Source organism: Notechis scutatus, chromosome 3 (assembly GCF_049901735.1).
Source record: "Notechis scutatus isolate UNSWTSFEM ecotype Mainland chromosome 3, rNotScu1.2, whole genome shotgun sequence".
Classification (NCBI taxonomy): Eukaryota; Metazoa; Chordata; class Lepidosauria; order Squamata; family Elapidae; genus Notechis; species Notechis scutatus.
Window position 1 is genome coordinate 192,496,595 of NC_142011.1, and position 26,307 is coordinate 192,522,901.

General features: G+C 37.4%; 1 protein-coding gene across 1 annotated transcript; it reads right to left on the reverse strand.

Moving 5' to 3' along the window:
* Positions 1–1,715: 1,715 nt before the first annotated feature.
* Positions 1,716–26,307, reverse strand: RAD21 (RAD21 cohesin complex component). The gene is made up of 14 exons (XM_026689644.2): positions 25,971–26,307; positions 19,934–20,100; positions 17,373–17,502; positions 16,494–16,593; positions 16,064–16,170; positions 13,813–14,013; positions 10,834–10,959; positions 9,460–9,582; positions 7,845–8,068; positions 6,637–6,781; positions 6,302–6,453; positions 5,591–5,740; positions 4,480–4,563; positions 1,716–3,520 (listed from the first exon to the last, which is right to left on the reverse strand). Exons 2-14 carry the CDS (start codon positions 20,075–20,077, stop codon positions 3,329–3,331), a joined length of 1,878 nt encoding a protein of 625 aa, XP_026545429.1. The 5' UTR covers positions 20,078–20,100; positions 25,971–26,307; the 3' UTR covers positions 1,716–3,328.

Here is a 26,307-nt window from a genome sequence, read left to right on the forward strand (position 1 = left end):
GTTGTGTACTACATGTGACATTCTCTCATATAGAACCAGCTAAATATGAGCCAGTAGTGTGCAGAAGCAGCCAAAAGCTAATGCAATTCTAAATTGCATTAACAGGGATACAATCAAGATCAAGTGAGGTACTAATACCGCTCTATAAAGCCTTAGTAAGACCACACTTCAGAGTATTGCATCCAGTTTTGGTCATACTACAAAAAAAGATGTTGAGATTATAGAAAAAGTACAGAGAAGAGCAACCAGGATGATTAGAGGGCTGGAGACTAAAACATAGGAAGAACTGTTGCAGGAACTGGGTATGGCTAGTCTAGTGAAGAGAAGGACCAGGGGAGACATGATAGCAGTCTTCCAATATTTGAGGGGCTGCCACAGAGAGGAAGGGGTCAAGCTATTTTCTAAAGCTCCTGTAGGCCAGATAAGGAATAATGGATGGAAACTGGAGAGATTGAACCTGGAAATAAGGAGAAACTTTCTGACAGAACAATCAACCAATGGAACAGCTTGCCCTCGGAAGTTGTGGGAGTGCCATCACTTGAGACTTTCAAGAAGACATTGGACTCCCATCTGTCAGAAATGGTGTAGGGTATCCTGCTTGGGCAGGGGGTTGGACTAGATGACCTACAAGGTCCCTTCCAACTCTGATTATCTATTATCTGGATTATATTTTTCATATCTCAGCTATGTGGTAGGGTAGCTAGCTGGAAACCTTTTCTTACAAAGATGAGCATCCAAGCCTGGCTAAATTTTGCAAAAACCTACATCAAATCTGACAAAAGCATGTGGGAAAATATGTTGTCTAATGAAACCAAGTTTAAACTCTTTGGCCGTAATTCATACATTTAACACAAAAACAACACTACACATCACCAAAAGTTCACCCACAGTAAAGCTTGTTGGTAGCAACATTATCTTTTGGGGCTTTCTTTCTTTAGCTGAAACTGGAGTTTCAGTCAAGGTGGGAATTATGAACAGTTCCAAATATCAGTCAGTTTTGGCACAAACCTTCAGGCCTCTGCTTAAAATACTAAAGAGGAATTTAAGCTTTGAACATGGCAACTCAAAGCATGCCTCCAAATCAACAAAAGATTGGCTTGTTTTGAAAAAGATCAAAGTTTTGGAATGAGTCTGGATCTGATCCAATTGAAAATCTTGGGATGACCTGAAGAGGACTATGCACAGGAGATGCCCTACCAATCTGACAGATTTGGAACACTTTTGCAAGAGTGAACAAAAATTTCCAAGGCAAGATGGGCCATGCTGATAGGCTCCTATCCCCAAAGACTGAAATAAATAAAGCTGCTATCCTTCTGTATGTGCAAATGAATGCATTGTGCTTTTAATATACCCTCAAATTTGATTTCTAAATTATAGGTTATTATCATAGTGATAGCAAATTCTTTGTTTTATTTCCATTATAATCTGAGGTGGAGTACTTATGGACTTCCAGATATTGGGCTACATTGCATAGGATTCCCAATCAACATGATTTTGGGCTGTAGTTTAGGAGCACCAGGAAACATGTAGGCTCCCCATTCTGATAACTTTTGCTTGAATTTTGCTAAAGTTCATTTGTCTAATTAATGTATTGTGTTGCTTCCAGCATATATGCCTTGATAACTTAGCTTTTCAGAACACTTTTAACTGCTTATTAGCTAATATGGAGATTACTTCCCACAATATAACCAAATACCAGAGAAACTGGCACTATATAATGGCTTAACACAATTTTTATTAGAAAAGTTATACATAACAGCAACTATTTTCAAGAATATTAACCTTGAAAAGCAACAAAAATGGACTAACAATCTTTAACAAGAAACTAATGACCTTCTCTATAATCAAACATTCAGGTTATCTACAATGTCTCTTTGTACAAAGGGAGAAAATAATGGTTTACAGGCACATCATGTCAAAAATAAAGTTGCAGTAGCTATTTTATACAATTATCATTTCTCAAGCGTTATTAAACACCGCAAATTTTAAAACATTCACATAATTTTACACTTGGGCATATACTGAATCTCAGTCTCAAACGTTTAATCATTTCACAAAAGTGCCAACATTTAAAATCAGAACCTTTAATATTTTTTTTAAATTTTGCTAAGAAATGTTAACATCTATCCATCCACATTCACATGATTTCTGGTTTGGCCTGATTCTAGTTATTATAATAATAATAAAGTCTTTATTTTAAAAAAATAGTAAAAAACCAAATGGGGTTGTTTGAAAAGCTATTCAGTGTCCATTATTGGAAAACATCCCATTACAAAAGCTGTAAAGGTAGCCAGGTCTATTAATACTTATTACACAACAAGATTACTTTTAATAAATGCAAGTTTACCTGCTTCTAAAATATACATCTGAAGCCTGCTGTCTTTTTAGGCCCAATGCTGTCCCACATAATTATTAATTTATACAATTTTATCTTGCTGACTCGAGACCCACCTAGTTATCAGCTTCCAAAAACCAAATTACTTATAATCTAAATGTATGACATTTCATGTACATACAATCCCCTAAGAAAGGTAAATGCTTAAAGAGGTTTAATCTCAAAGTGAGGAAAAGCTTAATCAAACTAGCCTGCCCTCACAGCTACCTGATGCCAGAGGTGGACCACTCTGAAAAGGAATGTAACATCTACTACCAGAAATGTTTTGCACATGAAGCCCCAATTTTTTTAAAAAAAAAACCCAACTTTTTTTTCCTATGGGTACCCATTTGCATTTAAGTCCTAGAGCTGCTTCAATTACTCTATAGAAAACATGGCACAGCAAGGACTCCTGACTACTAGGCACTGACATTCACCATGGCAGCCCCAAAAACCACCATTTGGTAGTAGGAAGATGACCAACACTGATGCAAACAAAGGGCAGGCAAAAATAACTCACACAGAGGAAAAAAGCTCAGAATGTTAGGTCTATTTGGCAAATCAGTCATGAAATAAAAAGTTGGCCATTATTGGGTCTTCTGGTGTTAATTAAAATAACATTCTGGTTTATGAATATATTGGGAAAAAATTATTAGTCCTAGTTAGATTTACCATTATTGCACAAAACTGCTTTGAACTGGGTTTTTTTTTAAAAAAAAAAAACTTTTCATGAAGATCCTTGAGTACTTTCTCATCTCTGTGCTGGAATTCAAGTCATCCAGTGCAGAAAAGTTACTAGAAATGCAAAAGTGGTAAAATAGAAACCCCTCCCCAGACACAAAAAAATCAATTACTGTACATTGACAATGAAACCTCTAAATTTCTTCCCTTATGGGTCCTGCACATAGTACAATGTGAGAACTAATGATGCTAACTATACAGTAAGCCAACTATTCAAATAATATGGAATCTGGGACCAGGACTTGCAATGATATCACTATATGGTTCTTCCTGTGTCAACTCGATAGCTTGTTGCTTTTTCAGTACCAAAAAACTGTAGAATTTTGCTGCTGCTTGTTTGCGGTTTGTATTCCGACACAACTCAAGCAAACTGATAGATTTTGCTCCAGTCTTGGCAAGGGCTCTCTGAAAATACAAAATAGTTAACCATTATAATTTCTAACTCTCATTCTAAATGTTTGCTAATGCCAAGCAATCACAAGATAATTTATGTTTATTACTGGAAGAGCTCCTGCACCCAGTTACAGCCTGCAAAGCTTAGATTGAGGTGTCCAACATTGGCTATTTTAAGACCTGTGCACTTCAACTTCCCAATCAACATAGCTGGGTGGGAAATTCTGGGAGTTGAAGGCCACAGGTCTTAAAGTTGCCAAGGTGGGACACCCCTGGCTTAGATTTTCAGGAGACAAAGATATTTAGTGAAAGACATTTAGTGAAAGAGATTGTGAAAACCTTTATTGAATTAAGAAAAACACACTAGAACCAAACACACTCTCAAATTAGGATAAACAATGCGTAAGAGGCATTCACAAGTTCAATACAGAAAAATATAAGAAAATCCTCACTGGAGCCTTAATGAGTAAAGGATGTGCAGCCATGGCTTTTTAAGGAGATACCATCAAGATACCATACTACAATCTCCATATAAGCCCCTGAAACACTTTTCCACTCTGGATCCAAGTAGCTGCCAATCACTGTTGCCAAGTATCTGGGCAGTCTGAATTGATTGATTTAAAAATGTCTAAAATCAGAGGGATTTGTGTTCCTGACTTAATTAGGGATTACTTCTTCGTATTAAATTTCCTACAATAATTACTGCAGGGGACACACAAGGAATTTTTAAAATCTAATTGTTGGTTTATCTACCTCAGCAGTGGCCCTTCAGGGTTTCAGACCAGTTTTACTAACTATATCCAGAGTTCCATGTGTTCAAAACAGAGCCCCAGTAAGGGTTAATGTCTCTGTGTTTTGTTACGGGCTGCCTGAAAGCATCTTGTTAGCCACAGAAGAAAAATATAAGTTAATTAGCAGACAAATGATATTCAATAAGTACCTCTCACACATTATCAAAAATGAATTAATACCTGAAGACCATGAAGCATCTGTTGTGTTCTCTTGTTCCATCGTCGTTCCTCCTGATCCTGGTCACCTCCAGTACCATCTTCCTCCTGAAATGAATTGCATTGAAGAACGGACTCAGATAATATAATTAAATTTCTGTCTTAAAAAAAATGCTCAAGATTAAAAAAAAAAAAGAACATTTCCCCTAGGAAGTTACATAAGGATACTACAAAAGTAGGAATTTTGTGGTTCTTATGTCCACCTAACTTGCTCATTATATACAATTGACTGGCCACTATGGGAAGCTCAAGGTTAAAAAAAAAAAAACTCTTCCAAAGTGAGTGAGAGCAGCAATTAGTAAATGCTTCACATTTTCATTCAAAAATTCTGAATTTAATATAAATCAGTTTTCTCCAGCTTACATATTCTGGACAACTAAAAATTCCCAGAATTCGCAAACAAGTGTGCCTTGGTCAGATTTCTGGGTGTTGAAGTCCATATGCCCAGGCTCAGGAAAAATTATACAGGTTGTGAATACCAAATTGTTTAGACAGAGTCAATGTAGAAAGTAGTGAAATCCTGGATATAGGTAGGATTAAAGAGTAGCAGATAATACACTCCTGAACTTAACTGCAAACTCAAAGATGTAAATCAGTCTTTCATGGTGGACAAAACAAGTCCCTATATATTAAATCTGAGTACAGAAACAGGAAAGGCTATTAGAAAAATATTAGCTAACAAGGTACTTACAGAGAAGTGCCCACAACCATAACATTTTAAACACTTCCTATAAATGCAACTGAATAAATTTTGAAATGTTATCTTTTATATTCATGAAAGCAATATGGAAAAATAACGTTAATGAACAAGATCATTTTCATGAATTGTTAAAGTCTAATGAAAAAATAAATTAATACAATATTTTGTAACCAAAAAGTATGTAGAAACACTGAATTATTACAGAGTATCCAACAATGTCTCAATCTCCTTCCTTCCATCCATCCATTACCGCATTATTCAGGACCAGTTGAAGCTTCTGAGTGGGTCTCAAAGGCAGCCTCACATAGTGTTCATTGCAGTACTTGAACCATAAAGTCACTAAGAGATTATTGACTGCTATAGATCAATACTTACCTCCTCCTCCTCTTCCTCCTCCTTTTCCTTCTCTTTTTCTTTTTCTTTTTCAGGCAAAAGCTCTAGTTCTGGAATTAGTTGACATATATTCTGAGGTTCTTCTGGAGGCAATTCCACTGGGGGCATTTCTATCTGTTGTAATGGTTGGGGCTGATGAGAGAAACATTCGAGTTTAATGATTAAAACCCGTCTTAGTAACACCTTTTTTAAAAACATGGTTTTTCAAAATCCTCACATATAACCTATTTCCTTTATATTAATATCTAGAGTAGATATATCCATTTATTAAAATATGTTCAAGAATTTTCCTTGCATCCTCCCCAGTGTTCAATTTCATTGGGGAAGAAAATTTGATATTGCCAAGGAGAGCATGTACAAAGACAGCATTTACTTAAAATCAGTTAAACAGAATATAATATACTAATATACCCTGATATTTTGTTAAAACCACCAAGCAAGGCACTATAAAGTGATTTTTTCTGATTATCAGGAATATTAATCAATGGAAGGATAAGCAATAACCAGTGAAATTGCTGAAAGGTTATCTACTTGTGCCAGTTTACACTACTGGAAATTGGATAAATGACCCCCAAATGGACCTATGTTATTTCCTTATGACATTTGGTATTGCTCTGAAGTCATTACAGAGATAAGCATTATCCTTTATTGTTCGGCAATGTATCTATATATCAAATACGTTCTTTTACTCACAGGGAGAACAGGTTCTGGTTCCACTTGTACAGCCTTTCGCTTTACACCTGTCTGAGGTGGAGGTGGTGGCATGACTGATTCATCTAAATTGGTCCTACTGCCTTCCATCATGGATTCCTGCAGGCGACTCGGCTCTTCTAAAATGGGTTCATCTATTGCAAAATAAACATGGACGTGTTACTATTTTTCTCAATGCTGGCAATCCTTTCTATCTTGACAAAAGAACAAATTCTTCTTAGCAATGCACATGAAGTACACATTTTGAACATTAAGCTGCATAGCTTTTTAAATGCATTTACTGAACAGTCAAAAACCAAGCTATTAAAGACACAAACCTATAACATTGCGTTGCTGGTCTTCTCGGGGTACTTCTGGATTCTCAAAATCTTTAAGGAATTCATCCAGATTATCAGCTTCCCCACCTTTCCTCCTCTTTCTAAGATCTTCTGGTACAAGAGGTGTAAGACAGCGAGTAAAAAGCTTCAAATTAAAAAAAGAAGTAAATTATATTTTTAATTGAGAAACACTGCTTCGTTATCTAATTCAGGCAGTTCAAAGTTAGTCTAGCATCAGACTATATCCATCTACATACTAAAATGAGTAATAGGCTCACATGCACCTATATGAAGTTACTATAGATTAGAGATGCCTCACTCTAGCTGAGGGGCACTGAGGTTTGGTATAGCTTTTTATTAGCTGTGCCAGTCTTTTGGTATGGCTTTCCAGGGAGAATCCAGCTGGAACTTAGGAGGGCATTTCAGCCTTCAACCTAGTTTGAGTATCGTTCAGTTTAATTTTATTTTATTCTGTGTTTTCATTAGTTTATGGATTTTTCATTTCTATCCCTTTGTTTTGTATATATTGCTCACCTCTCTCTTTCATGTAAACTGGTAACAGTCCTTAGAGATTTCACATTCTATAAATGTGAAGAAGAACAATGCCTCATTTGCACAATTTATTATTAGAAAATGTAATAGTTTCTGGCAGCCTATCCCAAACTGATGTGGTCCAAACCTTCTTATACTTTTGGGGCAGTTCTAGGAATTGCTGTTCTGACATATCTTAGGTGACCGAAGTGGTAAAGGATGGTGTACGATTATTTGCAATAACTATTCATTAGACCACTATTTACACTAAATTGGTAAAGAATGGTTTACCACAGGGGTGTCAAACTCAAGGACCGCAGTCCTGATATGGAAACAGTGAAGAACCAGTCCACAGTGCATCTGCCAGTGAAAACGGAGCTTGAGAGGGTCACATGCCCCCACCCCAGCTCCTTTTTCAGCTGTGGTGGTCTCCTGCAACCCTCTCCCAGTGAAAACAGAGGTCGTCACAGGAGCTCCTAATACTACTGACATTGAGTTGGCCACACCCAACCTGGCCACGCCCCCTATCCCCCCCAGACCAAACAACCCTGATGCAGCCCTCAATGAAATAGAGTTTGACACCCCTGGTTTACCAATTTACCATTAAATTGGTAACAGTTTAAGATTATTTGCAATAACTATTCGTTATAAATTTTCCAACATTTAGTTCAACTCACCTTCAGCAGCCTGTTATTCCAAAGAGGTTGAGCAGGAAGAGAGAAAAGTTTTTCAACACCTCCAGTCTCTTTCCACATCATTAATTTCTTAGTAGGAGGTGCCAAATCCAGTGTAGTGACAATGTCAGAATAATCACTTAGTTGGGCTCTGATGGTCTTGCTGTCCAATTCTTTCACACTGTCTACAATCAGCTTTCTCTTCCTCTTTGCTTTGGTTTCTTTAACTATTTAGGGGGAAATGTATTAGACACTGGATATTACAACAATGTGCTTATTGATAATTAAATTACAGTATTATTTTAGTTTATTTTACAACTATGTTACAATTTATATACAAAGGAACAATCTGCTTAAAATGTTTTTACTTAAGAATGATTGTGTTATAATATTCAGAAAAGAATATACTCCCACAATTATGGTTAGACTATGTAACATATTTGTTAGAAGCTTCAGTGAGACCATCTAAAGAACTACAAGTTCAAACTTTTTTCAATTTATTTTCTACTTGTGGAAAAAAACTCTTACTAAAATTACATTTAAAAAATAGAACTACAACCTTGGGAATGAGATTAGATGCTTATAGATTATCCCTACAAGTCACCCAAGAGTAGAATCAATCTTGAAGTGGAAAATCATATATTCAGAAAAGCACATTGTATTCTTGAAATCAAGACCACAAGTCCTTTATAATGATGTAAAGAACATTATAAAATGTGCATCTAACTGGAACAATATGGACCAGAGAGGACTGTAATTAAAAGGTTTTACTACTTCACAAGCAATCTTTTTATTTTAAACAATTTCCAGATGCAGTTTTAAAATAGCATTTGGTCTAGTGGCTAAGGCTAGAAAGCAAGAGACCATGAGCCCATGGCCTTGGCCATGAAAGCAAATGCTGATCAGCCAATGCTGATTAGACTCTATTACCCCCAAATTTATCAATGACTAGAAAAGATTTATAGATCTGCTGACAATCTATTCAATCAATCTCAGTTAAAGTATAACTGAGATGTACCAAGCTGCAATTTATGTTACAAGCTTTCCTTCAATACTGAGCTTATGTGGAAGGTGAAAGCTGGCCAGTGTGTGTGAGACAATATCCTGGAACCTTACTTAATACTTTCCTCATTAATTGTAGTTATTCTGTCATCAGATATCAGGTATCATCTTTACTACTTAATTGCAATTACAAATTAAAAATATCTTTAATTTAAAAATATATATTTAATCACTTGGTAGTGGTAGAGCTTTAAAGTTTTTTATTTTTAATTCTTCTTGTGCCATATCCATCATCGGACGTTGTTGATCATGTAGGATCGCCAACATGATAGTCAACGTCTGATGATGGATATGGCATAAGAAGAATTAAAAATAGAAAAAAATTAAAGCTCTATCACTATCAAGTGATTAAATAATTTCAAATATAAAGCAACAAGAATGTTCTGTGTGTGCACATATACATGATTTACTTTTACAGGTGGATATACTTAAAACACAAAGGCTGATCTTTTATTAAAATTAAGCCATCAGAAAAGCTTAAGATTTTCCTGTGGTAAAAAGGCAATAGCAGTGCCAATAGTAGGCATATTACATAAACCAAACAATTAAAATTTACCAGTGATATCAATGGGCTCTAAAGCAAATGCTTCTTCTTCATTTGGAACCAGTGTTGTCTGATCAGTCATGGTTGGCAAGGGTTCCACTGGATCTGCAGAGTCTGGGCTATCTGGTCCTCCCACTGTGAATTAGAGAATGAAGTAAGTTTTTGAAAGTATTTTAGAGCCACAATATAAAATACAAGTCAGAGCCGCCAAAATGATCTTCCATGGGTTAGAGTCCCTCTCTTGGTCCTTCCTGCCTAAAATGAGTCATGGTGGCATAGTGATTAGAATGCAGTATTGCAGGCTACTTCTGCTGACTGCCGGGTGCCTGCAATTTGGCAGTTCGAATCTCACTAGGCTCAAGGTTGACTCAGCCTCTTATCCTTCCGAAGTCGGTAAAATGAGGACCGATAGTTGGGGGCAATATGCTGATGCTGTAAACTGCTTCAAGAGGGCTGTGAAGTACTGTGAATTAAGTATAATTCTATGTAGGTCTAAGAACTATTGCCTTCATTCTGTGCAAGCTGAGTATGCTCATTTGTCATTGGCTTGCTGCAATGTTTGTTTCCCCTTTTGGTAAAGGTTAGAGTGGATACATAAATACCTAGAGTCAACTACATTTGTTTTCTCCAAAGCTCTCTATGGGCATTTTTATCCTAACATGCTAATATGAACCAGAATCTAACCAATCCAGGTTTAGGGTTAAGGGTTAAGTTTTCTATACAACTAAACACTGTATCCTCATTTTTTACTTATTGCTATATATTCTAACTTGCAATCTGGTTTTTTTTCTCACACTCCCATTATTCTATACTACAGAATTCAAACTGAATTTCTAACATTTTTCTTTGGGACTTTTAAAAATTGCCCTTTTTTAATCTATGCGTATTCATGATTGCTTCAATATTTTCTTCCTTTGATTCATAACCGGCTCCTGGTCCTACCTCTACAAATATGGGATGGTTTAAATTGTAAGCAAAATGCTTCACAAACACACCATTTGTTCTGATATCACATTGTTCCCCATATTCACATGCTGTTGCAACGTGCATAGGCTAGGCAATAATAGGAAGAAATGTGATTGGGGCTAGGATGGTGACTAAGGAAAGGGGAGCAATTGGCAAGTACCATTTTTCACTAATGAAATATTGGTCATGAAAATCAATCGAGATGGGAGAAAAAGAGGGAAATTAATCCCTGCCTAGGAAAGTACCAACTTGTAATCACTCAGCCTTGATTATGTCTTGCCTATAGATAGTCCTTTAGCAATTACTGCCACAATATTAATGATATAGAAAATGTAAGTCTGTCAAGTATGCCATTCCATCCATGAAATGCTATCGTTCAGAGCTTTTTCAAAAACAAAATACAACTATTTAAATATTCACTTGAGGCATTATCATCATCATCCATATCATCATGGGGCGGTTGCTCCGGCAACATTACTCCCACTTCTGAAAGCGCAGGTGGGTCATCAAATATTCCTTCTTCAGTGTTGCTGAGAAGTTTGTCAACTGAAACAACAAATCAAGAAATTAAGGTTAGCAGCATAAATATTTTATCAAAATATAAGACTATCTTTGCTACAACAGCATTAAAAATGGAACTTTTTCAACAGACTATCAACAACCAAGAAGTTCTTGGTGCTCTCTGAGCTTATTTGTAGACATTACATTACGCAACTAGATAACTTCAGAGCAAGTGAGTGTGGAGTTTGCTGCTTATTTATACATAATAGGCTTTTCCTGTTAGGTTTGGTGGAAGTGTGGTTTCTCCCTTGTTCATTCTTCATGGAAATGGGTCTATTTGTTTGAAATATGTAGTTTAAGCCAAAATATTTTCATTCATATTCAATGCAGAAGAATGAATACATATCAAAGAGGATGGGTGATTTTTGTTTTACAATGAATATAAAAAACATTTATACATACAATTGGTGATAGACAGGTAGTGGTTAGTAGGTATTCTATTATGAGAAATTAATATTGAAAGAAGTTTAAATGGCTATATAAGAGCATGCCCCTGCGTATCTTATATGGAGACCTGGGAATGTCAGGGGAAACATAAAAAGTCCTCCTCCCCCCGAAGACGACTGCAGCGGTAATTTAAAATGGCCACCCTGAAGAGGAGGACTCAGCTGGATTAAGATTTGTGCAGGAGGGAAGAAAGAGGTGCATAACATCTGAACCAGGACAACTGGGCAATACAACTAAACAAAAGTACCCCGGGATTAAGGTAACATGGAATTTTTAAGAAAAGAAAAGCGAGCGGCAAAATTACAAAGGGACAGGGGGAAAAAAGAAAATATTTTTGACAGCTAAGAGGGGCTTCGAACCGGGAAAGGAAGAAGCTGGAACTAAAGATTTAACTAAATCGGACTAAAATATTTTGGGAATAAACAGGCATAAAATAAAGCTGGACTTAAGATTGTCAAAAAATAATAATAAAGTTTACAAATTGGAGACTGGACTGTGCTGGAATATTGAGGTTTGAAAAACCCTAAATAAAAATATAGGGGGAAAAAGTGAAGACTTTGTATTATGGAGAGTGCCACCTTTTGACAAAAACATGAGCTCAAACAAAAGGGAAAGCATCCTGTTTCTGAATGAACTTGTGTGGATATAACATTAAAGAAATATTGAAACAAAGTAAGAATCTTAGAAAGTGAAAGCAGAACCAGAATAAAGAAAAAAAGCAAGGCTGGAATAACTGAGAACTTTAGAAAACTGAAAGAAGAAAGAAGGAAAGTAAAAGTGGCTTTTTTTGTGGACTTTAACGATAATAAAATATAAGAGTGTGTAATGATATCTCTTTGGGAATTAAAAATGGAACTTAAAAATATGAGAGAATTACTACAGGAAAGAGGTGAATCACTTTGCTCTGTGTTAGAAAAAATGGAAATGGCGATTGAAGAACAAGAAGAAAGAGCTTCAGAGGAGAAGTCGATTCAAGGAGAAGACATTTTAAATAGACAATTAACACAAAGAACACTACAAAGAAGTGGGGAAAGGAGGAAGGTTAAAAAGTTGAAATTTAAGAAGGCAATCAAAAGGGGGAATACCTGTGAAGTCAGGAAAGGCAGAAAGACCCAGCAGAAAAGGGGAAAGAAAGATATTAAGAAAGAGAGGGATATAAACTGGAATGAGAAAAGATAATGGGAAAAGAGGGGGAGGAGAAGCAGTAAGAAACAGGTGCATGAAATAAAGAAATACGGAAATAGTAAAATGTTGGAAAGAAATTGTTTTTTCAGATATGGTTGATGAATTAAAAAGGGGATTCTGCAGGGTGACAAGGGGTAATAAGAATATTTCTGCAATTAAAAATATTTAGAAAATGGGGTAATATAGATACTGATAACTCTTATTAAAAATCAAGGGGGGAAAATATGCTGCGGAATCCAAATGAAAAGATGTAATGATTATTATTGTAACTTCTTAAAAATAATGGTTTATTGGGAATCAAGATGAGGGAATAAAGGTATATTTTAATCATTGAGGTGTCACACTCAAAACAGTAAAAGGGGGGAACCTACACTTGGTTTTTTTTTGTTTTTTTTAGTGTTAAAATTTGTATTAATCTAGAATTTATAAAAAGAATGTGTAATGGAAAGGGAATATGACAGACTAAAGAACCAACTAAGAACCAACCAACTAAGTTAATATAGACTATTAAAAGCAAGGAGAGACATTGGTAACTTTTTATTATCATTATTATTATTATTAGGCAAACACATATTATCTTTATTTTTAAAATAAATATTAAAGGATTATATTTGAAATAATTGAAATGAAACAAAAAGATGTTTCGATTAAGATTAATGAAAGAGGCTAGAATTAATGTGTTTGTTTCTCTCCTTACTGAAAATTTGGAATGGAAAAGGTAATAATAGAATTAAGTATACATATAATTGCTGTCATATTTGTATGTAAAGGTGATGATCCGGAAATATGTTGTCCACAAAAAGAGATTTTTGTTTTTAATGTGAAAAACTGAATAAAATTTGTTAAAAAAAAAAAGTCCTCCTCCTTACAGATAGTTCTCTTACTAATGGTAATTGGGACTGCAAACTCCATCGCTAAGTGACACTGGTAAAGTATGATGTCACATGATACATCAACTTATGACAGTAGTTCCAACAGTCCCACTTGCCATAGTTGCCTTTATTGATATAGATGTAAAAAGCTATGTTGCCCCGTGAGAAAAAAATCCTACATCTTTAGTTAGAACCTTTTTACTAAATTCATTGCCATTACTGTACAGGTAGTCAATGACTAACTTCGACCTACATCTGTTGGCTTAACAATGGTTCAAATTAACCATGACCTTGGAAGAGGTGCTTTATGGCAAGATACAAATTGATTACATACCCAGGATTCCACCATCATTTCCCTCTCCAAAATCATCCTTGTATTGGTCTTCATATTCCAAGTGATTAGATTTCTCATTAAGATGACTGGTGCTCTGCTCTGGCTCCAGCAGAAGGTTTGAAGTACTAGAGCTTACCAGCATGTCATCTGGAAAAGCACTACCTTCTCTCATCATTTCACGATCATCCATGCCAAAGTCTCCTTTAAAATTAAGAGGAAAAAAAAACAGGTATCTTCAATTACCTGTTCTATATTATTTTAAATGCAACATTATGTTGCTCTAATTTTTAATTAGTATACACAATATTTTTTATGAATTGCAACATTCAATATTTAAGATATTATCTTCTTCAGTTCATTACTCATGTTTCATAAATATTCTTTATTCCAGTGGTTTCACTAATGTAGTAGTCTTATAAAATATATTCCCAAGGTTAATAAATTATTCATATTCTTTGACACTGAATTTTTTCTCCAACCCGTGCTTATGAAATAATAGATTATCAGATTTATCGGGCGTATAACACGCACTTTTTCCCCTGAAAATAGGGGGCAAATGATGTATGCGTGTTATACGCCGATATAATGTTAAGAAGCCAGCGGAGGCCGGGCGGTGCGAGCAGAGGGCAAGCGGAGGCCGGGCGGTGCGAGCGGAGGGCAAGCGGAGGCCGGGCGGTGCGAGCGGAGGGCAGCGGAGGCCGGGCGGTGCGAGCGGAGGCCAGGCGGTGCGAGCGGAGGCCGGGCGGTGCAAGCGGAGGGCAAGCGGAGGCCGGGCGTGCTTCAAAGTTTTTATTTAGAAATTTAAATTTTTTCCTGAAATTTCCTCTTAAAATGAAGATGCGTGTTATATGCCTGTGCGTGTTATACGCCGACAATTACGGTACTTCTAATGCACAATTATGAGAACACTGATATTGCCATTAGAATATGCATATTTGGAAGATGTGCAAGCTTTTGTTTCCAGACAAAGATTGTAACATTGTGAATTTATCACTTTAGATTCTGATTAAAACCTTATTGCAGAGGTTCTGTAATAAGCTCATTGATTAGTAACTCCTTAAAAGATGCAGAATAATGAAAATGGCCCATGCTTGGTGAGGCACTATATTTACGGATTGTTTTAAAAACAAGAGATGGATCATTAAACACATTAACAAGACCCTGGCCACTGCTTTTAATTATATCTTCTTGCTTTGTGAAATTTTAGATTAAAAATAGAGAATGAATGCTTTAAATATATTATTTTCATACAATTACATTGACTATAAAGAGATACAAACATTACTTGTGAATAGGAAAAATTGATCAAATGAATACTGTATGCAGTTTCCGCTGGAATAAACTCTTAAACCTCAACTTAATAGATCACTATGTAGGAGATTTCAAATCTGATAGAGTAAATTTTCATTTGGGCATGTGAAATTGTCTGTCTGTCATAAAGTTTGCAAGGCAATTTTATCTTAACTTTATGACAAATATGTTTAACACTATTTACATAATGTATAAATATGCAAATCCCAACATTTATATTGATTTACACATTTGAGTAACAACACCATTACATAATTGAAGTATATTGATGCTAATGGCATGTTTTGCCTCATATGCATAATGATGTCATTACTTAAAGGTAATTGTTGTAATGTCATTTTTCTGTATTTAATGGACATTCAGGAATAATCAATGCTGCTCCCAGAAATGGGCCATTAAATGAACTTTCACTGTGAAGTTTAATTGTTCAAGATCCTCAGCACTTTATAAGCATTCCTCAAATCAAGGAGAAAAAAAAGCTGTATTTATTTATGATTTATTAAAATACCAAGGTATTATTTTTATTTGTACAGGTAGTCCTTGTGTTACAAGCATAATGGAGCTTGGTCATAAAGCTTTTACAACTTTTCCACTGCAGTCATTAAGGAAACCATGGTTTACTATCAACCAGTTTTGTAGAAAACTGGAAGTAAATGTGATCACGTGACGTGGGATACTGCAAATGGTCGTAAATGTGGCCCAGCTGCCAAGCACCCGAAGTATGGTCATGTGACTGTGCAACCCCTCCCCCCCCCCAAATCATTGCAACTTCAAATTTAGGTTGTAGATACCCCTCAGGTAAGTCTGTGTAACTCTACTGGTCACTAAACGATTGGTCTAAGTCAAGGACTTACCTATACATCATAACATCTATATCAAGTGTTTTTATGAAAATATAAGAAACTAAGCATAAATCTTATTTAAAACATGCATGCTTTACCAAAATCATTTTCCTGAAGTATGCTGATGTTTCCCACTTCTTCTCGCATTGTAATTTCTTCCACTCTGCTTTGGTTCAAACTAAACTGTTGAGCCACATCGATATCACTTTCAAAAGACATAAAGATTTCAAATTACAAAACATTCCAGATGACAACTAGATATTAATCTTCAGTTGAATAAAGTCATGAATAAGTAATATGGCTTAATATTTTAAAATCCGCACAGATTACAAAACTCAAAATGTAATTTATCACACATGTGTATTATTACAGTGTATCTTTCAAAAGAGCAGAAACAACCTTTTTTCTAATCAGTGGAATGGAAATTCTTTCACTGTTTATTTTCTCCTCCAATACAGCAATAATAAGGATATGGGTAATCTACAAATATCTCAATAATTATCTTAGAATCAGAAAATAAATGCTTACTCTAAATCTGGCAAAGGTTGATCAAAATCATGAAATTCTTCAGGCAAAGTGATAGCATTGTAAGCAGCTTCTCTATTTTCCTCAGGCAAATCAACCACACCTAAAAAAAATTACATGCTCTTAAGGTAACATTTTTAAAGAAAATACCTTGATACTCGTAAGATCACATTAACTGCAGCATATGTTTTCACAATAAACCATTCAATGAAGTAGTATAGGATTCAGGCATTGTACCTAGAGTGTACTTGGTGATAAAACTGATTTTAAAGATTAGAAATGTAACACCCTAACTTTACATGGCAATATCAAATTGGATTCAAAGAAACCACATTAAGCACAACTATTCCAAAAATAATGTTAAGGCCCAGTTAGGTCCAATCATATTACAACTGTCATTGTAACAGTCAAAATAATTGGGGGGGGGGGATCACATGGTACATATTCTGTTATATTTAAAACACTGTACTCTAAAGCAGGGGTCCCCAACCGCCGGTCCGCGGACCGGTACCGGCCACGGAACAAGCCTTACCGGGCGCTGGTTGTTGGCGCCGCCATCTTTTTGGTAAAAAAGCAATTTTTCGTCAAAAGATGGCGGCGCTAGCCGCTCGTGAGCTTTTCCGGTAGAAAGCCATTTCTACCCGAAAAAGCTCACCGAAGCGCTGGCATTATTTGACGCGAAAAATCACTTCCGTGACGTCACCGGAAGTGATTTTTTCAAAAAGATGGCGGCGCCAGCTGACGCCGGAACCGGGCGCGGCGCCAGCTGACGCCGGAACCGGGCCGCGGCGTCGAAAAGGTTGGGGATCCCTGCTCTAAAGTAAACAAAATTATACTGTTTATGAACTAGTAACAGCTGTATAAAAAATATGCATCAAATACCTGGACGGAAAGCCATCTTAATCTTAATGAATGCCTCATTACAATCTGCAAGGAGGTATTTAGCTTTCCTGTGATAGATTCTAACAACTCCCAATAAAAGGTGTCCTGAAGTTCGAAGTGCCATCTTCACCTGAAAAATTATTTATAATTGTAATTGAGAAACAAAATAGGTAATTCCTTAAATCCCCACATCCTATTTAAAGTTGCAACTTAAAACATGTAATTTCTTTTTTGCCATTCATCAAATAAGAAGCACTTTGCAACATCAGACATATTGAAACTATGAAATGACTCTAAATTAATTTTTTAGTTGTCTATCAATATTATTTTATTTTTATTTTTCACACCCACTTCAAGGAGGCCAACATTGTTAATATTTGGAAGAGTCGCTTTCTGTTTCAGATGTGTTGTGGGTCTATTCTGCCCACAACACATCTGGAAGAGAAAGCAACTGGCCCACAGTTACCCAGCCAGCTTTCGTGTCCAAGAGAACTGTCTCTTGATTGTTAGGCCAGCACCTTAAACCACTACTCCAAACCAGCTTTCTAAACATAAATTTATTTAAACTATTTAAAGAGGTGTCCATCCCTTTAAATAGTTTAAATAAATTTAAACCATTGACTCTGGGCAGCATACAGATTAAAATCACCATAGCAGTATATACTGCACAATGATTTAAACCTGGTTAGACCAATCCCCACATTACTAGCAGAATTCATTTAATCTCCTGAGCCAAATGACTGGGGAAATAGCCAAGTTTCAGAGCCTTTCAAAACATTAACAAAGATCCATAAAAATGGCATTGTTCCTTCCTTATAGAGCAGAGATATCAAACAATATAAATCAGAGATATAAAATGTTATTGAGAAGGTAATTGGTTTATTGCTCTGAAGGAACATGGAAAGAAGTGGACCTCTTTCAGTCAAGATTCAAGCCTGACCATAGCACAGAGACTGCATTGACCATATTGTTGATCTTTGGCAAGAATTTTTATATAATAATTATATAAATTTACTGGCTGTTTCAGAAACTTTTAACCCATGCAAATAAATCAATATTGGTAATCTGCTTCACAGAGAAATAAAGTTAAACAAAACTTGCATCAAAGAAAAAGTTAAGAAAACTTTATGTGGGCAGGAGGATGGATGGTCTCTTTTATTGCTTACTTGATTATTAATTTTAGCATAATCTAAAAGTACAAACTTTATATATTCACCCCAATCCTTTATTGAAGATTTCAGAAAATAATGAGATGACTTATAATAACTACGTATTTATCGGCGTATAACACGCACAGGCGTATAACACGCATCTTCATTTTAAGAGGAAATTTCAGGAAAAAAATTAAATTTCTAAATAAAAACTTTGAAGCAAAATAAGGGTAGCTCAGAACTTTTTTTTATTAATATTATTACCACTTATAAGGTAAATCAGTGGTCCCCAACCTTTTTGTACCAGGGACCGGTTTCAAGCAGAAAATTTTTGCAAGGACCGGGGGAAGAGAAGAGAAGGAGGCTTCGCTCTCTCGCTGCTCCACCATCCAAGGAAGAAACTGCTTCAAAGAAGCGGGGGGTTTTCCTGTCGCCGCAGCTATTCCAAGCGCCCGTTTCACCCCCACTCCCACCCGCGCGCGCTTCAATCCACAGTGTCCCATTCTGCCTGCCTGCCTGCCTGCCTTAGTTTCTGGTTGTTTGGGAGCAGCTTCGGCTGAGAATAATAACTATTCGCCTTTTACTCAGCCGAAGCTGTTCCGATTCAACCATTAACGAAGGAAGGCAGGCAGGCAGGCAGAACGGAGCACTGCGGGCGGGCGGGCGGATCGGGGGTGGGGGTGGGGGAAACGGGCGCTTCAGGGAAGCTGCGGCGACAGGAAAGCCTCCTCAGCTTCTTTGAAGCAGTTTCTTCCTGTGCTGGTGGAGGAGCGAGGAGAGCGACTGAGAGAGCTGACCCAGAGAGAAGGACAGGCTTCGGTTGCTTCCTCCTCCCTTCTTTCATTTGTGTCCTTGATCCCGATCCCAGCAGCATTCACCGAAGGCTTCTTAACATATATCGGCGTATAACACGCATACATCATTTGCCCCCTATTTTCAGGGGGAAAAAGTGAGATGACTTATAATAACTACTATTAAAGAAGTCAGTTTCTATTATTCTAGATTATGCTTTATTTAGTGCAAATTGTTAACACCATATGTGATTCAATATGGAGCTTTATTCTCAGAGTTCTAAAAATAAAATAAAACAAGTCAGTGTCTTGCTTTATGTATGTCTGTTAAAATCTCCATGGGAAACCATACAACATCTAACCATGGTAACATAATGGTACTCATTGTCGGTGCAATGTAATTTCTCAATGTAGGAAAGAGATAAACAGCAATACGCTCTTTCATTCATATCTTAGTCCAAACACTCAAATATAGGCATTTGTTTACAATTCCCAGCTAAATCCTGGATTTATATATTGATAATACTGACAAAATAATTCAGTAATGCACCATTTGGATGAATGTATGTTTTTATACCAATTTCTCATATACCACAAAATGTAATCATAAAAAGTATACCTTAGGTGAGATGATGCTCTCTACGCTACTTTCCAAATTGCATTCAAACACATGGGCTTTGGTTAGCTTTTTGTCCCAATGGGCCGCCAGCCATATTTTAGCTAGCGGCCCTCGTTTGCTCAAGACAAAGTGAGCATAAAACATTGTGCCAACACTCTATGCAGAACCTGTTAAAAAAAGTACAACATGTCACAGAAATGCACAGTAATTCTAGTAAAATATTTCATACATAATATAGGTAGGTATTAAATGCATGCTCAGGTTTGGCTTATGGTCTCACCCACTCACAGCCCTGGCAAACAGCCACACTCAAATCATTTTCTACCAAACACTGAGGTACAACATGTTCTTTAGAACAGTGATCCCCAACCTTTCTTATGCGCGCCCGGATCCCCAACCTTTTATGGCGCGCCCGGTATCAGCTGGGCGCACCATCTTTTTGATGAAAAAGTGCTTCGGTGAGCTTTCATATGGCGGCGCCCGGAAAAGCTTCACCGGAAAGGAAGCACATTTTTCATGAAAAGCTTCCGGTGGCTTCCCAGCTCACGGAAGCACTTTTCATCAGATGCGCGCCAGCAAACCAGGCCCGGTAGGACTTGTTCCACGGACTGGTACCGGTCCATGGACCGGTGGTTGGGGACCCCTGCTTTAGAACACATGGAGACCCAATGAATCTAAAATAACAGCAAACCTTTACTGGTTACAACGTATTTATTTGCTCTTTCTCTCCCATTCACACACACATTCTCATTCACACTTAACCATGGCCTTCTCAACTACCATAAGCTGCCCGCCACGGGCCAGAGGAATAAAAGCCACCAAGTCTGGATCCAGACAGCTCAAAGGCTTCAGGACCCCTTTTATCCCCCAACATCCTTAGAATATATTAAGAGAGCCACTCTGATCATACAAAGGGAATCACTAAAAATAAGGTGCCCACTACACATGACCATACTAATGTGGATACTTTTAGAAGATATTCTATGTTGAACTTAGAAACAGATGCATACTGTGATTGTAAAAGGTCCAACTCATAAACAGAACAGCAGCTTCATTAAGCACAAGCTGAAGTTTCCAAGTGGCCTTCAAGGTCAGCTATATGTACTATATAATTATCCAATTGATAGATAACAAGAGTATGACTATCTTCAGTCAAAACCCCTCCTATGAATGGTTTCCACCTGCTCTTCTAGAAAAAGCCACACATCTAGGGATATCTAAGATTGCAGATCTGTTCTTTGCAAAGAAGCATAATCCTATCGAGAAACAAGATTGGTTGTTTCTCAAAGAACAGCCACTTCCCCTTCTTTCTGTGCTTCTGTTAATTGGTGCATCTTCCCTGGGAAGATTGTTGGCACAGATCAATTTCATACTCACAAGGATGAGAGGCGACTGATTAAAATGTCCCTGACAAACCGATTCTCTCTCACCTGCTTCAAGGCAAAATCCAGACCTAAAGTGTACTTGCAACACGTGCCCCACCTATGTTACTGTTACATGGTATATTCATTTCACATCATTGCATTTTCTACTTTGCTGCACCTCTCCAAAAATTCTCCCTCCCCGATTCTGGCTTCTAAGACATGAAACTCTGGCAGACAATCTCTTTACTTCAGTTCAACTTCACACTACCAAATATGAGACTAAAATGGAAACATGTTGCCATTCAATTTGGGCCTTCAATGAAGCACTGACTGATTCCATTCATTCAACATGGCCAATGCAACAACCACTATTTCCACATTCCCTCTTAAGTATTATAGTGAATACCCCGCCAAATTGTTTTAGGGTTTCTTTCCTCTTTGATCTTATCCAATTATCTTTTTAAATCCTACTTTCTTCCTCATCAAACTTCCATAGGATCAGTTTCTCATTGGATTCTATGTATTAACTCTACCTTGGTAATATTAACAAATCAAAACAGGATTAACTATTTAATATAGGATTAACATTTATTATAATTATTCTGTTTCCATGGGAGTTGAAGGCAGCTCCTATTGGCATTGCTTGCTTGTCTCTTACAGCACCAAGCAGGCTCATTGGTGTCCAGTAGTCCAGTCATTGGTGTCCAGTAGTATAAACCACCTCAGAATTGTTGTTTTGTGATCTTGATACATCTTTGATCATTTTGAAAGTGTTTTAAACATAACTGTTTCAAAGTCAAAATCTCCAAAAGATTAAAACAGTTTGAGCACAGAACTGATTCTGTATAGCCTTATTGACAATATTTGTATTTTTAAATGCTAACTAACATTACTTCATTGGGACAATAGAACACAATTGCCCGGTCTACCCTCAAAACAAGATTTGAATACAATTGTTCTGGGTGATTTTAATAATTTACGCTTAGGCTTTGGGTCATGAGGCTAGTACAATTAGAAACTGTCTGACTAACAGCAGGAATATCCTTGCCTGCTCAAAGGAGAAACGGGTACTCTGGATATGAGACAATTTACTGGTCAAAGTGATTTCACAATAATAAAGTAGTATAGTGTTGGAAACTCAAGAGAATTTGATGAATTCTGTACTGAGAATTTTCAACAGGTAAACTAGGTGATTTTAGAATAGTGAAGCTTGAAAAGATGAACAAACCATTCTCTCTCCTGGCTTTCCAAAGACCTTTAAGTAGTGAATCAGATCAGATGATGGATATAAAACTACCAGCAAAGCTGGCTGTGCACATGTTACAATAGATAATCACTCTCTCTGCACAGCAGTGAAGACAGCAGAGCATTACTACCTTCACTGCATCTGCAAATATTTATACTTAACAGAGCTCCTTCAAATCATATAAGGATTAGTATTAGCTATTCCAGAAAGGTTTTCAGTCCTCAGAGACTGTTTTGAAAAACTTGCAAAGCACTTACGAAATTCTAATCCATTTTCTTCCTAATAGTTTAAATGGCAACAGTTAAGTGAGAAACCTATAAACCATTTTTTCTTGTTGTAAATATTCCTAAACAATTGGGACAGCACTATGGTCTTATCCTATTTGCAGACAGCTTCCAAAGAATATTGGAAATTTGTAAATTGATCTCCTGGTCAGTCTGACATAGATACCTCAATATATTATCCTGACTTTAGTGCTGATTAGTATCTATCTGAAACAGATGAAATCATTAAAAGAGAGAGATGTCATTCACCTCTGCTTATCTGTTATGGAATAAATAAATACAGTACAGGTAGTCCTCAACTTTTGACCACAATTGAGCCCAGAATTTATGTTGCTAAGTGAAACATTTGTTAAGTGATTTTTGTCCCATTTTATGAATTTTCTTGCCACAGTTCTTAAGGGAATAACTGCAGGTGGTAAATCAGTAACATGGTTCTTAAGTGAAACTGGTTTGCCCATTGGCTTTGCTCATCAGAAGGCTGCAAAAGGTGATCACTTGGACATTTTAACCATCATAAATATGAATCAGTTGTCAAGCATCTGAATTTTAAACATGTGGATGCTGCAATGATCGTAAGTGTAAAAAACAGTCATAAGTCACTTTTTTCAATAATGTAACTTTGAACAGTCACTAAATGAACTGTTGTAAATTGAGGACTACCTGTACAAAGTTTAAATTGGTGATGAATCCTAGTAAGATGGTAACATGTTGGGCAAATGATAAGATGCCACTGTGGTCTCTGCAGCATTTTATATATATATATTCCACGGAAGCATGAACAGATAGAATTTAGCCTTCGTTACCTGAAAAAGTATCTCACTTACACATGGGCAGTATTGGACTGTACTTTTATAATTCCAAGTTACTGAAATTCCCTGGAGAATTTCTGAATTTGTTGGCAGAACTAAAGCAAATAGAGTACTATATTTTACTGGGCAAAGAAATTATTTCTTAAAAGGATGGCTTCTAGTTATTTATTCCGCTTGTATTCTTTTACATAAAATAGAATACATACACAGAAAAGAAAGGTGAGCCTGCCTACATATATTCAAACAGATGCCTGGATTTTTCTAATAATTCTCTCCACAATTAATACATTCTAAAACCCAAGAGGTTGTTTAAAGGGATTCATGAAGGCTCACCAAATAAATTTTCTTTGGAATACTATGTGTGATACTGGGCTCAGAAGTCCCCAGATAATATACAATTTATCATGAGATTCAGCCTAACTGTAAGTGTTTATCTTTCATTATTTTCTACCTTTAGAGGAAGAGGTTTGCCAATGAAGTTATCAATTACTTTTCCTCCTAGATTGTAAAAGTGGGGTTCACCTCTAGTTTGGAGGTGCTCCTAAGCCCATCTTCTTTCTTGAAGACATAGTCATAGATGATTCTTTTAATACTAGAACCAACTTTGAACAGTGTAGAAGTCAAACTAGATTCCTAGCCAGCTTACTGGCTGCAACTTATGCATTTGATTGAGATACCCTTGGAAATAGTCTGGAAGCTATAATGGATACAGACTACTGCAGCTAGGCTACTGACTAGAGCGCATACTGCATTTGTGCTATACTTGTGTTAATGATCTACCTCTATAACCATGTTCCTAGAAAGCTAGACGACTGCAAAGGCCAAAGCAGACAGGGTACATTTAAGAGTCTCTCACTTCATTTATTTGTATCTTCCCTTCTCTCCAGAAACTCAAGCCAGTAAACAGGACTCCATCCTCTTTTTTCACCTCTAAAAGATGTCACCAAACAGAAACTACTAGAGGCTATTGGAAGGAGTTGAACCTTGCTTTCCTCAGTGCACATTCACCATCTTAATCACTATCATATTGGCTCATTAAATGTCTCTTAATAATTTGGAGGAATCATCCTGTTCTCTAAACTAAAGCATGCACATTTTTATTTGGCAATGACAGTAAAGAGGGCTTTCTCTAGGGCCATAACTGTCTTGTTAAATGCCTGTCTCCACTGCAGCGGTTGATACCTTTCATGTTCTACTTCCTCAGCCATTAAACTCCATGTAAAATTTGTCCTTTTCAAGTCTATTTATACCACTTTTACACCTAATGCTTTCATGTCTACAAAATCTCAGAGTGGGGCTCAACTTTTCCAAACGCATTCCTGACACAAGATACCAACTTGACATGACTCCACTACACCCCGAGGTTTTCTCTGACAAGTTGCAAACAAATCCACCCCTTAAGAAACTGGGCTTCAAGGCTCAGTTTTATAGGATACTAAGCCAAGGCCGAATATTTATTTCAATTTCCCGAGCAGCAGCCCAAACCAAAAGTTAGTCAAAGGACTCTTAGCCCTCCTTTGAATGCTCTACATCCGTCAAAGCACGAGTCAATCCTTTTTTTAAAAAAAAAAAAAAAAACAATGTTCAAAGCCTTTATTGTCATTGTACATCATGTATACAACGAAATTAGTTAATTTAAATTAAAGGGGTTAAAGTCTCCTAAGTGAAACACCAGAAAATAACCCAACCCTCCCGGACAGGTCAATTTCGTCTTGCAACTTAACACACAACTCAAAGAGCTTTTCCGCAGGATCCCGAGGGCATTCACACATGCAAATAAACTGACACAACATGAGCCGGGAAAGGCTCCTTGATCGCGCACGGGATTCCCCAGGCTTTCGCTTTTGCAGCCTGCAATCGCGGGGAAACAATGGATTTCCTGGGGCAAAAGAATAACTGAGAGAAACATTTCAGGAGGCTCTCTTCAAACTACAGTCCTAATTTCACAAGTTCTCTTTTTTGGGTGGGGGGCAGGGGTGTCATTCCAGTTCGTTTTTAAGGAAGAGTTAAAGCTTAAGGATAAGGCAGCCTTTTCTCAGTCAGCCATCGCTTTATTTCGAAAGCAGCAACGGCCAGGCGAAGTCCCGGGATTTAAAAAACCACCAGAGGGCAAGGAAAAGCCCAGCTCCCGAAGCAGGGGGACCTCCCTCTCAAGCTCCGGTCAAAAGCCGTTAAAGAGCCGTTCTTCCCTCAACCTTTTCGCAATGAGCAGGAGCCCGGGGGGGGGGCACAATTAGACCCAGGTCGAGGCCTAGCCTCGCTCCGGCTGCTATGGGAGCTGCCCCCACCACCACCGTTCTCTTCCCACCCACCCCCGGCCTTTCCAGCTCTCACCTCGAGTCCTGCGTAGCTGCCTGAAGAACCGGGCTCCAAGCGCCTCGGAGAACCGCCGAGGCCGCTACCTCCCGCCCGCGGATTCGCCCACCCCCCTTGCCTCCGAGCCACTCAAACAAACAAGATGGCGGCCGTTCCTCTTCCTGCCGCCCAAACCAGCCGTTCAAAATTCGGCAGGATGTTTATCGTTTAAAAAAAAAAAAAAAAAAAGGAAGAGGAGATAGATGGGCCGTGGTGCGCCTGCGCCGGCGTCAGGGCGTACACGTTCTCCTGCTCGAAGACGGGTTGAGGGTGGGGCGGGAGAAGCCACACACAAGGCAATAGGCAGCACGCACCA

What these genes read in the sequence shown, in the direction of transcription:
- RAD21 (XM_026689644.2), bottom strand. Translation starts at nt 20,077, where the DNA reads ATGTTTTATGCTCACTTTGTCTTGAGCAAACGAGGGCCGCTAGCTAAA. An exon ending in TGATGATGATAATGCCTCAA is followed by an intron (nt 9,583 to 10,833) that starts GTGAATATTTAA and finishes TCTAATTCACAG; the next exon opens with TGGGAGGACCAGATAGCCCA. An exon ending in CCAGCAACGCAATGTTATAG is followed by an intron (nt 6,454 to 6,636) that starts GTTTGTGTCTTT and finishes ATTTTGCAATAG; the next exon opens with ATGAACCCATTTTAGAAGAG.